Source organism: Schistocerca piceifrons, chromosome 1, assembly GCF_021461385.2.
Source record: "Schistocerca piceifrons isolate TAMUIC-IGC-003096 chromosome 1, iqSchPice1.1, whole genome shotgun sequence".
Classification (NCBI taxonomy): Eukaryota; Metazoa; Arthropoda; class Insecta; order Orthoptera; family Acrididae; genus Schistocerca; species Schistocerca piceifrons.
Genome location: NC_060138.1, coordinates 620954599 through 620969379, shown reverse-complemented (window position 1 = coordinate 620969379; position 14781 = coordinate 620954599). Strand labels below are relative to the sequence as shown.

The 14781-nt window shown below is 40.4% G+C and overlaps 1 protein-coding gene across 1 annotated transcript in view; it reads right to left on the bottom strand.

The window, feature by feature from the left end:
• The window catches only part of LOC124804379, a 675970-nt gene that overhangs the window by 113448 nt on the left and 547741 nt on the right, over positions 1-14781 (bottom strand). Inside the window, exon 8 of the mRNA XM_047264747.1 lies at positions 3636-3728. Within this exon, the coding sequence (XP_047120703.1) occupies positions 3636-3728 (93 nt within the window). The remainder of the gene's footprint in view (positions 1-3635; positions 3729-14781) is intronic.

Here is a 14781-nt window from a genome sequence, read left to right as displayed (position 1 = left end):
TGTATTGCTGTCATTCATATCTACACTTTTGTGAACAGCATTTTTCATATATCATCTGCTACATCTTATAAAGTCTGTAGAATAATTTTATTGTACCTGTGAAATCTTGTAGGGGGAAGTAAGTCCATAAGGGCACAGAAGATTTGTGCACTGCTGTACCCTTTGCCTATACACCTCATAGCATAAGCAAGTTTAATATTTGTGTTATACACTCTGTTTACTTATGTCACAAGTACAACCATAATCAGTTAAATCACAAAAATTACAAACAATTCTTAATTTTGTTGCACAGCCTCTCCCTAACTACCTTCACACCACTATTGCCACAGTCCTTATTATTTATAGTTCAGATAGAGCAGAGAGTTCAACAATAACACAATATGAATCAATAGTTAACATCTCTATATTATCAGCATTAATACTGTCAAGCCAACTGTCCAAATATTTCAGTTTTAGCTTCGATTCACTTGGAGTAGTTTGCAGCTTGTTCAAGTGCTGAATCATGTTGTATTTCAGTATTAGCAGAGTTAATCCATTTGGTGAACCAATTTCCATAAAATTTATTTCTTAATTCTTCTGATTGTTTTCAAGTGGAATAAGAAACTAACACACACAATTAGAAACTCACGTACACAATTACTTCACTGTAAACAGAATACTTGCACCAAAACAACAGCAAACAATGACTCAACACACTGTATAAACAAAAGATAAACAACTGTAAAGCTTTCATGGGTTATCTAACTTAAAATGACTAAAAAGTCATGAAACAAATGAGAACAAATCTTTATTTTTAACAGAGCTGACTGTGTGCCATGGGGATGTCATGGTGTGTGCAGACACTTTTAAATTCCTCTCATTTTGGTACTTTCTGTGTTCCATTTTCCTGGAAGTAAAATTTTTCCCGTTCCAAAAACTATGGAGAATTTCTTAAGACAAAAGTTGAACAATCGCTTTTTTGTCAGTTATTCACGTACAAGCCCCTTAAGGCGGTTATCAAGGCTAACAGCCACATTTCATGATATTAGTAAGGTATGTCCGTGAAGAGAGGGCAGATGTCTAATTTTTTGTTCGGTGCACTTACTGTTAGGTTCAGAAAAATACTGACATAAAGCTATAGCTCCTAGTTTGCAAAATCTTGAGCATGAAAGGTATTGAGATGCTTGAGACGTAGCTGTTATGAATCAATGTATTACTTTAAAAAATTAATAGTGGCCGTATTAAATGATGATTGTGTGCAAGCAGGCTGATAGTTCTAAGTAGCGATACTTAGCGTACCGGTATATATTTGGTTCATGGAAGTAAATAGATAACACCTGCTGAACATTAAGGAAGTGTTCCAATTTTTGATGTTACTAGTTTACATTTAGCTGACATAGGCACACATAATATTAAGTAGAATAATGATTATTTATTGTAAATACTGTGTACAGATTACATTTCTGTTAGTTAACTGTTGTTAATGTATACTTTGACTTGTTGCACATCTCCAAAGGTTAACCTCCTCAATGTGATCTACAGAATATGATGAATGAAAGTACATGGGTCTAGTTGCAGTTTTCAATAATTTAAGAAAACTCCACAGACTTGTTTTGTGTAGTTTCTAACTGCCTGTAATCAGTCTTAGTCATAGCTTGGACAACTTCCTGACAGTACCAAATGGTTTGAGTTTGAGGAATTACTGCTTGAATACCATTTCACTTTGCACGTATTTGCAACATTAGGAAACTGAAGATCATGAGACCTGCCCTCTTGCATTCAGAATGCAGTTTTTCACCGTTTTCTGAGCTCCTTATTTCGTTGATAGTAACATCCACCATCAGTGAATGGAAGGCAGTGAGTAAACTTCCATGTTCTGACAAATCATCATCCTCTCTGACTCACGTCCAAATCTTCTTTTTCTGAAATCTCCTTGGTACCCACATATTTCATCTTCACTGATTGTGCTTGTTTAGTGAGGCCTTGAAAAATACTTTGTAAGAAAAGGGTTACAGCAAAATAACTTGAGAGCTGTTTAGGTCAGTTTTATCTACCATCTTATGGAATGGGTGTAAGGTAGCAGAAAGACATACAGCTCCAGGTAGGCTATCAATACATCTAATGCAGGTAGTGCTGATATGGTTTCCAGTGATTAATTTGTGTTCTATAACCTCCTAAATAGTTAGCATACAATGGATTATAATAATTTCATTCATAGAATGGATGGAAAAGATTACAGAAGCTTTTTGAAAATGCAATCAAAAATAAGAACAAATATTGGTATGGTCAAGTGAACAGCTGTATGAAAATCTTGAGAGTTTGCAATATTCTCCAACAAATCACTTTTGAGATCTTACTCTAGTATGTAGGCCAATCACTCACCTTCATAGTCCTGCCAGTAACATTTATATCAACCTAACAACAGAAATCCAGGATGGAATAATGACATTTTATGAAAAGGATAGTTGCTACTCACCACATAGTGAAGATGCTGAGTCACAGGGCACAACAGAAAGACTGTCATCAAGTAATCTTTCAGCCAGAAAGGCCTTCATCAGAACTATACAATACACACACACACACACACACACACACACACACACACACACACAAATGTAACTCATACACATATGGCCACAGTCTCTGGTGTGGTGAGTATCAATTGTCCTTTTCATAATATGTCATTACTCCATCCTCAATTTTCACTGTTTGATTTTGTCTAACGGCTTTCCTCCCATTCTGCAACCCAGTCCTGTTTTTCTCCTTTGTTACTATTTTCTGAGACATTACTATACTCAGTGCCTGTTCTTATTCCTCTTCTTTCCTGTGTTTCACTTGTCACATTCCAAAGATGCACTGCACGCTCTACTTATGAGCTATGTTGCATCAACTGCTTCGACCATGCACAACAGACAGCTGCAAGCTCCTTCCATGCACTGCTGCCTACAGTCTGGCTGAACAGATGGAGACTGTGGTCGTGTGTGTGTGTGTGTGTGTGTGTGTGTGTGTGTGTGTGTGTGTGTGTGTGTGTATTTGTTTGTTTGTTGTCAACTTCTGATGGAGGCCTTTTGGCTGAAAGCTTACTTGCTAACAATCCTTTTGTTGTGCCTATCCGCAACTCAGCGTCTCCAGCATGTTATTTATATCAGTCATACACTTATGAGTTATCTCAAGAATGTAGGTTTTACAAGATGAAAGATCTAACATACTCCAATATATTTCAGCACTTCTGTACTTTCTGAACCAACATTTACAACAATTATACACTCTTGAGTTGTCTGAAAGTACTGTGTTAGAAATATATCTCTGCACAGTTTGTTTGGTTTCTGAAATTTAATTTATTTTTGCCATAATTCATATTTTACAACAAGTGCACCTGATTGTTGAGACATGCAAAAATGATTCAATTACCAAAGAGACATATAGGGCCTATTGTAGTCAATGTGCAAAAAGGTCAAATGCCACTACACATGCAGTCTATTTCTGCCTTTATCCAAAGTCATTGGTATTAATCCAGAAAGTTGGATACTTTCTGACCACTCATTAAGGTTTCAGTACAGTAAGTAAAAAGACATTCAAATCTAATTTTAGCAACAGCATTAATTACCAACAAAATCAAAAATACTGAGGGACACTGTAGTAAATCATTTACTTACCTTTTCTGTTTGTTAGACACCAGTTGGCTTCCATGTATGGAAGCATAACAAGCAGCAAAGACAGCCTTAACAACATCATTTTGTTTGAAAAATCTGAAAAAGGAAAGCAGAAAGATTTTTTTAAAAATCTAGGAGAGCTTTATACACTCCTGGAAATGGAAAAAAGAACACATTGACACCGGTGTGTCAGACCCACCATACTTGCTCCGGACACTGCGAGAGGGCTGTACAAGCAATGATCACACGCACGGCACAGCGGACACACCAGGAACCGCGGTGTTGGCCGTCGAATGGCGCTAGCTGCGCAGCATTTGTGCACCGCTGCCGTCAGTGTCAGCCAGTTTGCCGTGGCATACGGAGCTCCATCGCAGTCTTTAACACTGGTAGCATGCCGCGACAGCGTGGACGTGAACCGTATGTGCAGTTGACGGACTTTGAGCGAGGGCGTATAGTGGGCATGCGGGAGGCCGGGTGGACATACCGCCGAATTGCTCAACACGTGGGGCATGAGGTCTCCACAATACATCGATGTTGTCGCCAGTGGTCGGCGGAAGGTGCACGTGCCCGTCGACCTGGGACCGGACCGCAGCGACGCACGGATGCACGCCAAGACCGTAGGATCCTACGCAGTGCCGTAGGGGACCGCACCGCCACTTCCCAGCAAATTAGGGACACTGTTGCTCCTGGGGTATCGGCGAGGACCATTCGCAACCGTCTCCATGAAGCTGGGCTACGGTCCCGCACACCGTTAGGCTGTCTTCCGCTCACGCCCCAACATCGTGGAGCCCGCCTCCAGTGGTGTCGCGACAGGCGCGAATGGAGGGACGAATGGAGACGTGTCGTCTTCAGCGATGAGAGTCGCTTCTGCCTTGGTGCCAATGATGGTCGTATGCGTGTTTGGCGCCGTGCAGGTGAGCGCCACAATCAGGACTGCATACGACCGAGGCACACAGGGCCAACACCCGGCATCATGGTGTGGGGAGCGATCTCCTACACTGGCCGTACACCACTGGTGATCGTCGAGGGGACACTGAATAGTGCACGGTACATCCAAACCGTCATCGAACCCATCGTTCTACCATTCCTAGACCGGCAAGGGAACTTGCTGTTCCAACAGGACAATGCACGTTCGCATGTATCCCGTGCCACCCAACGTGCTCTAGAAGGTGTAAGTCAACTACCCTGGCCAGCAAGATCTCCGGATCTGTCCCCCATTGAGCATGTTTGGGACTGGATGAAGCGTCGTCTCATGCGGTCTGCACGTCCGGCACGAACGCTGGTCCAACTGAGGCGCCAGGTGGAAATGGCATGGCAAGCCGTTCCACAGGACTACATCCAGCATCTCTACGATCGTCTCCATGGGAGAACAGCAGCCTGCATTGCTGCGAAAGGTGGATATACACTGTACTAGTGCCGACATTGTGCATGCTCTGTTGCCTGTGTCTATGTGCCTGTGGTTCTGTCAGTGTGATCATATGATTTATCTGACCCCAGGAATGTGTCAATTAAGTTTCCCCTTCCTGGGACAATGAATTCACGGTGTTCTTATTTCAATTTCCAGGAGTGTATCATGAATACTGCCATGTGGTATGATGACAATGTGTTTTTGCAGTACGGCTAAATGGAATGAAATATAATGAACATGGGAATATAGGAATACATAAATTAGATAAAATGGTAAAGTAGTAAGCTAGTGCCTTAGATAAAGTCCCACTTGGAAAAAATTAAGAATTTACTGAAATGACAAGTGATGGAACAGACGGAAAACTGGAGGCAGGGGAGCTAGTGGACAAGGAGAAAGAGAAGAGGAGTGGGAGATGAACATAGGATGAATATTACATCTATAGACATATAAAAATGAAAAAGCAGGTACAATCCAAATAATAGCAATGTAATACCATGTACAATAAATGTAGCGAAAGTTGTAGAAGTTTTAAGAGGTTTTTTGGAAATCAGAAGAACATTTGCTACTAAAACAGCAAAACTACACCATCATCTGAACTATGATAGTTTTTATAATCTTAGCATGCAACCCCCATACACATGCCCATACCAACAGCTACAGTTACACAGACTATTCATGAGCAGTTTCCTTAGCTCAAGGATAGGCGTTGCGTGTGTGTCGAGGGTGGGGGCTACTGGAAAAGGAGGAGTCAACCAGGCATTGTGTGTGTGTCGGGGGTGGGGGCTACTGGAAAAGGAGGAGTCAACCAGTATTAAGAGACAATAAAGAGGGAGGCAGGTGGTTCTCAGCAGCAGTGGCAAAGTCAGCATCGTAAGGAGGGAATAGGAGGTTTAGACCAGGGGAAGTGCACAACTGTAGTAAGCCAGAAGAGGGGGAGTGGGAAATTCAAATGCCATAGGTACTGACACACCTACTGAACTCACTGATGTGGTGGTCCACAGCAAGTAATCAAGTTTACAGTAAGCTACTGTTTCATGGTGGCCAATCATGTGGACAACCAACTGGTTACTTGTTATTGCCACACAGAATGCTTCACAGTAACTGCAGAACTGCTGGTAAATAACGTGGCTGTCTTTACACAATAGCATACATTTGACTGGAAAGGAAAGTTAATGGTCATATTTAAAACAGTGATCAATGTATACTGACATCTATGGGCAAAGCATGACTGTTAATGAACAATGGTGAAATTTTAGGTTCGCCTTGAAGGAATAGTGAATTTCACTCACTGACAATGCATTCATCTCTTGCTCATCATATGCACACATCACTGTTCCCAATAACCTTAAGTACCAGATTGTTCACTGTAAGAGTGTGCACCGGGAACAGCACAGTCTCAGTTAGCTCAAACTTCAATATTTTTGAAGTGAAATTGTGTCACTGCTTTGACCCAGACCAATGCTTCCTGGTATTGAAACATTCAAAAACCAACACTGATCAACCTCTGAATCATTGTTGGTGAAATGTCAACTCACTACATACATACAATAATACTTGTTCCATAGCTCATGAATACGACATTTCATAATGATGTGGAACGTGCTACTTTAATGTTTGTTTTCTTTACACAAAATAATTAATTATTTCATTTATTTATTTATTTATTTATATTTTTTTCTGCAGTTGCCATTCAGAAATTCTTTTAATTTGCTTTTAAATGTTGGTTGGCTATCTATAAGACTTTTAATGCTATCTGGCAAATGACCAAAGACCTTTGTGGCAGCATAATTCACCTCTTTCTGTGCCAAAGTAAGATTTAATCCAGAATAGTGAAGATCATTCTTTCTTCTAGTGTTGTAGCTATGCACTTCACTTTTCAAACTGGTATGAGTTATTAATAAAAAAAATTTTAAATGAATATATGTATTGTAAAGGTACTTTGAATATCCAGAGTTCCTTAAATAAATGTTTGCAAGGTGGTATTGGGAGGGCTCCAGCTATTATTCTCATTACTCACTTTTGTGCAATGAATACTTTCTCTCTTAATGATGAAGTGCCCCAAAATATAATGCCATATGAAAGCAGTGAATGAAAATAGGCATAGGTGGCTCATTTACTGATGTTTATCACCAAAATGTTCAATAATCCTCATAGCGTAAGTAGCTGAACCTAACCGTTTCAGCAGATCATCTATGTGTTTCTTCCAATTCAATTTCTCATCAGTGCACACACCCATAAATTTTGAATATTCTGCCTTAGCAAAAGATTTCTGTCCATAGTCTATATTTAAAAATGGTGTTATGCCATTTACTGGACGGAACTGTATAGATTGTGTTTTCTCAAAACTCCATACATTACTCTAGGAGTTATTAAATTAATTAAATATGTAATGTAATTATGATGTTATAATTATGATGTTGGGCATTTGAGTTCTTTCCCCCCTAGTGTCAGACTGTATATTTGTTCATGATGCCAATGTAAAAATATAATCAAAGAATAAATAACTGCAATAACAAAATACAAATAATGCAATGGAGCTATTAACTATTGGCTCAAGTAGCAGCTGGCCTTTCTCCATGGATAGAATTCATCACCTAGCCAAACAATCTGACACATACCTCAAAAGCTCAAGTTATTTTTTTTTTTTTCTACATAGGCTAGACATTGCAGTATATACTGCCTTGTTCATCTATTCATCAGTTTTTAATTCTTCTTAGGACTTCCTAATTTGCTTCATCTGAAGATATTCTGTATTAATAAAGATTGCAGATTATCTGAAACTCTGGTCATGCCATTCAAGATCTGTTCTCAATACACTATACAAAATTTAGTGCTAGGATTGGTGTTAAGACATTCAAAAGTCCCCCATACCCACCCTATGGGCAAGGATGAGTAGGTAGTAGTCCAACATGATTCCCTTCAATCATAGATTTTACAAACTGATATTTTTTTTTAATGTACAGAAAAGAGAAATGATCAAATATTTGATGTGACATTTGATGGGGGTGATGTGAGTGCTCTTGGTAGTTAGGGATAAGATTGATGCAGATGCTTTCCGCAGGAGGTCATGTATGTGAATGGAAAGTATCAAATGTGTAGGATTTGGTGTTAGACTGTGGGAGGGTTTGAAGAGTTTTTAGATTAATAATGCAGCTATAATTACTAAATAAAATATGGGATATGTGGCCATGTCAAAGAGTGGACTGAGAACTCCCTGATGAACAGAAAGCAACAGGTTTTTCCGGATGTAGAAACACTCCTAGATACAAAGGAAATTTTGGATGTACCCCATAAAAGTGTGATAGTCATAAATGCTCAAATCTGTTAATGATTTGGTGGTTAGTTTCTATGTAAGACTCATATACATTCTTGTCTATGAAGGAGGAGACCATGACAAAATATTAGCCAATTATTGAAACTGACCACTACATCACACACCAAAAGAATTTTGTCGAAACTGTCTTTGGCAGGGAAAACTTGCATACATATTTGTCAGAAGAAGCTATCAATCTGGTTTTCCTATTTAAACATTCAATGGACATGTAATTGGACTACTGAACTGGGCTCAACTGAAGGAGGAAACATATTGCTTGCGTATGGTAACATGAGTACTTTACAGTTTTTTCGATATCCACTCCACCCTCCTGCAACACTGTACCAAGAGGTGAAAGACCTGTCAGTGGATGTAAGATTGTAGGTATCAACAGCATGCTATAAAAGATCAGCTTTCTGCACAAAATATTTGTTAGTTGAAAAACAGAATATGTGCAAGAGCAACTCCCACATACATGAAAGACTTCAGGGATTTAACTGTGCCAGAAAGAGTTTATCACAACGAATCTACAAACCAGAACTGTCCTATGTATCTAGTTACTGAGTCGTTAACATCATAGTGCTAACAGCATCATAGCACTAACAATGACAAGCAGCATCAGCTGAGATTACCATTGTGACATTGTCACTAATAGTTAACAGTGGCCCTAAATCTATTTCATTTACAGTATTTGCTCTCCATAATTAATTTCTTTTGTTAATGTACATACTTGGATCTGAATTATAAAATGAAATTACAAACAAGTGGACAACTGAACCACAAATGTGCAACCACAGTATTGACATATTCCAAATAAAACAGGTTCAAAATTTAAACTTGCATAAAACAACAGCCCTACTTGGAAGATATCAATGATGTAGGGCACAGCTGCTGTGGAGTTAACTACATATTTGTGATTACCACATGTTATTACAAAGATCTGAGCATGTTCATCACTGAACGAAACAACTTAGGACTTTTCACAAAAAATGTAATCAAAGATTGTGAATAAAATAGTTTGAACAAGACTTTTGCTAAAAAATATAATAAGATTTAGGTAGCTTCTAAAATACTTGAAATTAGGAGGCATTGCTTCACATTATAACATTAAACCATTAGAATTTCAAAGGTGTGGAGAGGGAGGATGCACTGAACGTTGCCCATTTAAAGGCTATGTTGAACGCATATAGAATGAAAAGTTATGAAGGAACAATGATCATTCTGTATCATTGTCTTCTGCCAGCATTTAACATTGCATTGAAAGATAACTACACATAACAGATGCAAAGTTTGAGTTACAAGACGGAATCAAAGCCCCCAACTGTTGACTTTTGTGAATGGTGTCCGTCATTGAAGTTTTAGTCATTGCAAGAAGTAATTCCGTTACGTATAAAAAGCTGGGTGTTACAGTTTTTAGGGATAAAAACAAACAATGGAAAATCCTTGATGGAATGTAACGATATTATGAGAAGGAAAGTTGCCACTCACCATATAACAGAGAGGCTGAGTCGCAGCTGGGCACAGCAAAAAAGAATTTCACATTTAAAGCTTTCGGCCAATGGCCTTTTTCAACAATAGACACACATATGCGTGCACACACACACACACACACACACACACACACACACACACACACACACACACACACATTCACACACGAAAATGCAGCTCACACACACGACTGCTGTCTCAGGCAACTGTGTGGTTTCAGTTGTCTGAGATTGCAGTCGTGTGTGTGAGTTGCATTTTCGTGAGTGAATATATGTGTGTGTGTGTGTGTGTGTGTGTGTGTGTGTGTGTGTGTGTGCGCACGCATATGTGTGTCTATTGTTGACAAAGGCCATTGGCCGAAAGCTTTAAGTGCGAAAATCTTTTTGTTGTGCCTATCTGCGACTCAGCAAAAAAATGGTTCAAATGGCTCTGAGCACTATGGGAGTCAACTGCTGAGGTTATTAGTCCCCTAGAACTTAGAACTAGTTAAACCTAACTAACCTAAGGACATCACAAACATCCATGTCCGAGGCAGGATTCGAACCTGCGACCGTAGCGGTCTTACGGTTCCAGACTGCAGCGCCTTTAACCGCATGGCCACTTCAGCTGGCTGTGACTCAGCATCTCCACTATATGCTGAGTGGCAACTTTCCTTCTCATAATATAGTTTTTAAGGATATGATCATATAAGCTCAGTTCATTGTCAGGATACTCTGAAAATGTAGAGTACAAAGTGGTGCAAGCAAAATACTTGTGCAACTTGTCACAGAAAAATGGATCGATGATTGGGACCCACGTGGACACCTATTAGTGGACATTAGGACGTGGTGCTACCTCCCTTCACCTCTATGACAGCCTGAAGTCTGCTAGGGACACTTTGCATGAGGTGCCTTAACACTGTGGAGGAATAGCAGCCCACGGTTCCTCAACAGCCAAAACTAGGGAAGGTATTGGCACTGCAGTCTGGAGCAAAGTTAACGTTGCAACTCATCCCAAATGTGTTCCATTGGGTTCTGATCGGGCCTCTGGCCAGGCCAGTTCATTTCAGTAATGTTGTTGTCCACAAACCATTGCCTCACAGACGCTGCTTTATGATACGGTACACTGTCATGCTGATACAAACAGTCGTCCTCTCCAAACTGTTTCTCTACTGTTCGTGGTACACAATACTGTTAAATGTGGTCACATCCTACATTTGGGATTGAATTATTTCAGTCCAAATACAGCTGACATCGGTACCTCCTTGAAATACTTTTCATATCCTTTAGCATTTACTTTTCTTAAGCACAAGGAAGAGACTACACCCTAACTGTGACAAACAGCCCTTCACCGAACCAACTTCTCCTACATACTTCACAGCTGGCACTACACATGATGGCAGGTAACTTTCTCCAGGCATTTGCCAAATCCAAAACCTTCCATCAGAGTGCCTCAGACTACAGCGTGATTCAGCACTCCAACTCAGTCGTTTTCAATCATTCACTTTCTAGTGGCATCGCTCCTTAGAACATCTCGAGTGTTGCTCATCACTGCCCAATGTCGGCCAGTTACCATTTGCTAATGTGCTACAGCATACTTGAGCCGTCGCACTAAAATTATGCCATTTCTCTTCGTATGCAAGCCATAAATCACACTAAAATTACACCTTTCTATGCCGTAATAACTAGAAACCAGTGTCGAGTGCTGAAATGATGGTCAGCCCCACTACGATCAAATGAGAGAAGTGCCGCAGCTGTCTATTTTCGACTGCACATCTCTGATGTGACATCATCGCTACCGGCACAGGGCACCGTTGTTCACAGTACCAGTTCATCATTTTTTCTTATGAACTGCATGTGTGCAAGCTTAGAGTACATGGGGTTTATTAGGAGTGGCTGAAGTAAAGGTTCTGTGAGCAAACAGATGCCGGCATTGTAGCTCAGTGTGTTCGGTCAGAGGGTTAGCGGCCCTTTGTTATACGAAGGTGGTTTGAAAAGTTCTCAGAATCACCACGAGAGGTCAGCGCTAGCGCAACGAGTTGTTCATGTGATATTCATTGGACTGTTGCCTGTAAACACGTGCCACTTCCCTGCTCTTGGAAGAGACTGTGGCGGTGATTTGGCTCTGTTATTGTTCCCGCATAGTGATTTGCGAATATGGAAAAAATCGATATTCGTGCAGTGATTAAGAACTTCGTAAAGAATGGTATGAAAGCAAAGCACATTCATGCCGATTTCCAGAATACACTGGGGGACTGTGCTCCTTCATATTCAGCTGTTGTCAAGTGGACAAATGAATTTAAATTTTGTCGGTAGAGCTCAGACGATGATCTGCGCAGTGGTCAGCCAGAAATAATTGCAAAAGTGCCCAAAATGGTCATGGAGGATCACAGATTCAAAGTGTGTGAAATTGCTCATGGTTGCCAGACGTCATCTGAAAGGGTATATCACATTTTAACTGAAGAATTGGAAATGAGAAAATTATCTGCAAGATGGGTGCCGCAGCTCTTCACGCTGGGTCAGAAACGCATGAGAATGGACATACAGGAACAATGTTTTGCCTGTTTTAGTAGAAACGAATAAGATTTGTTGTGCCGGTTTGTGACCAAAGATGAAATGTGGGTGCACTATTCCCCAGGGACAAAAAACTGTCAAAACAGTGGAAACATGCTGATTCTCCGTCATTAAAGAAAGCAAAGACAATTCCTTTGGTGGGAAAGGCCATGGCATCAATGTTCTGGGATGCGAAGGGAATTCTGTTTGTAGATTATCTTCCCACTGGGCAAATAATTACTGGACAATACTACGCCAACCTCCTGGACAAATTGCAACAAAAGACACACGGAAAAAGGCCAGGTTTAGCAAGGAAGAAAGTCATCTTCCATCAAGACAATGCGCAACCGCACACATGTGCCGTCGCCTTGGCAAAATTACACGAACTAAGGTATGAATTGTTGCCACACCGCCGGCCGCGGTGGTCTAGCGGTTCTAGCCGCTCAGTCCGGAACCGCGCGGCTGCTACAGTCGCAGGTTCGAATCCTGCCTCGGGCATGGATGTGTGTGATGTCCTTAGGTTAGTTAGGTTTAAGTAGTCCTAAGTTCTAGGGGACTGATGACCACAGATGTTAAGTCCCATAGTGCTCAGAGCCATTTGAACCACTTTTTTTGTTGCCACACCCACCTTATTCACCTGATATGGCACTGTCAGACCTCCATCTGAAAATTTTTCTTGGTGGCCGAAGATTCACTTCAAAAGGAAAATTGATAGCCGGAGTTTACAACTATTTTGCAGGCCTGGAGGAAACTCATTTTCAAGGTGGGATCAAGGCACTGGAACATCGTTGGACCAAGTGCATTAATCTACAAGGAGACAACATTGAAAAATAAAAAAAGTTTCATGATGTAAGTACTTTTTTCTGTTTCTTTCCAACAACTTTTCAAACCACCCTCGTAAACATACTGAGTGAATGGATCAACAACGAACATCACAGGTGTCAGGGGACATCTGCACTGAACAAATGCAACAAACAATAAGAAACGAAATAACATAAAAAAGTAGTCGGCCAAGGTGACTTGTAATGCGTTGAACCAAGCTTGAGTCCTACTGTTACCAATATTTTTTTCATCATTTTATTTTATTACTCACGATGTTAAACAATTATAAAATTGAAATATATCTAAACAGTTCAATATTTATGTGCATAAAAGTCATATATTCAGTTTCGTTACGATTATTACCCTTGTAAGTAAAAAAGCTATAGATGGTCGTAAAAAAAGAGAAAGTATATGAGCAGATTTAGAATGAAAGCTTTTTTCCCATAGCGATGAATGTATTAAAAGAAGGTGGTATTTTCTACTTTTACCGTATTAATTTTATTTATTCCTGTCTACCTTCGGCCTTCTAGGGCTATCTCAGATGATCTTGTGGTTCTCCTGTAGCATTTGTAAATCAAAACGGATAGAAAACACAAATTTAAAGGCGCTGACAGAGCTTGAAGGCTTAGTTATGTTCTAAAGTTTGCAGTTGAGTGGTCGACTGTCTTGTTCTGCACCAGTTAAACTGCTGACTCTGTCGTAGGGGACACCGGGACACACTGGCACAGCAGCACGATTGCCAGTTGCTTCTATTTCGTTAAACTGGCGTTGGACAATACCGTCGTCTTTCCACAAACGCATTTAGATCTGTGGTCGTCAAACTTGCTTGCTCAAGAGCCAATATTGACATTTTGGGGCGGCACCTTGGGCTGCGTATGTATCAATCTTATTATTAACTGTTAACCTGCATAAACTAGTATCTTATGAGCCACCAAAAGACTAGATGTAGTAACGGTGCAGTAAATTGGCCTGAGGCCCCCAAGCAGTGATCATCAGAACCTGGCAGCATTCGAACACTTCGTGTCGACTGCTCTGTTGCAGATTTGTGCCGCCCTCACCAACCCCAAAGTTGTGGCACTGTATTTGCCTCACGAAGTGTTGTTCTGTTGCCTGTGTGAGCGGATGAATAACTAATTAGTAACAATACTTGTAATTATCTTTAAATGCATTATGCAGTTTGACGAGTCCCGCCCGTTCATGTGTTTTCAGCACTGGCAGACAAACAATGCAATATCCTACCTCTCACATGCTGCAGTGGCGTCGCTACTTGCCCCTAAGTAAGCAAAATCAAGCACATATTAAAATACACGGTCTAGTCACATTACTGTGACCATCGCCTGCGTTCGATGTAAAACTGCAATAACCACTCACAGACGGCAGGTAGCAGCACAAGCGGTGGAGGGTACGCAAAGTACGCCGCTGTGATTGGGGGTTTAGCTTATTCCTCGCAATGTTAAACAATTATAAAATTCAAATATATTTAAACAGTTCAGTATTTATGTACATAAAAATAATATATTCAATTTAGTTACGATTACTACCCTTGTAAGTAAAAAAGCTATAGATGGTCGTAAAAAAGAAGCA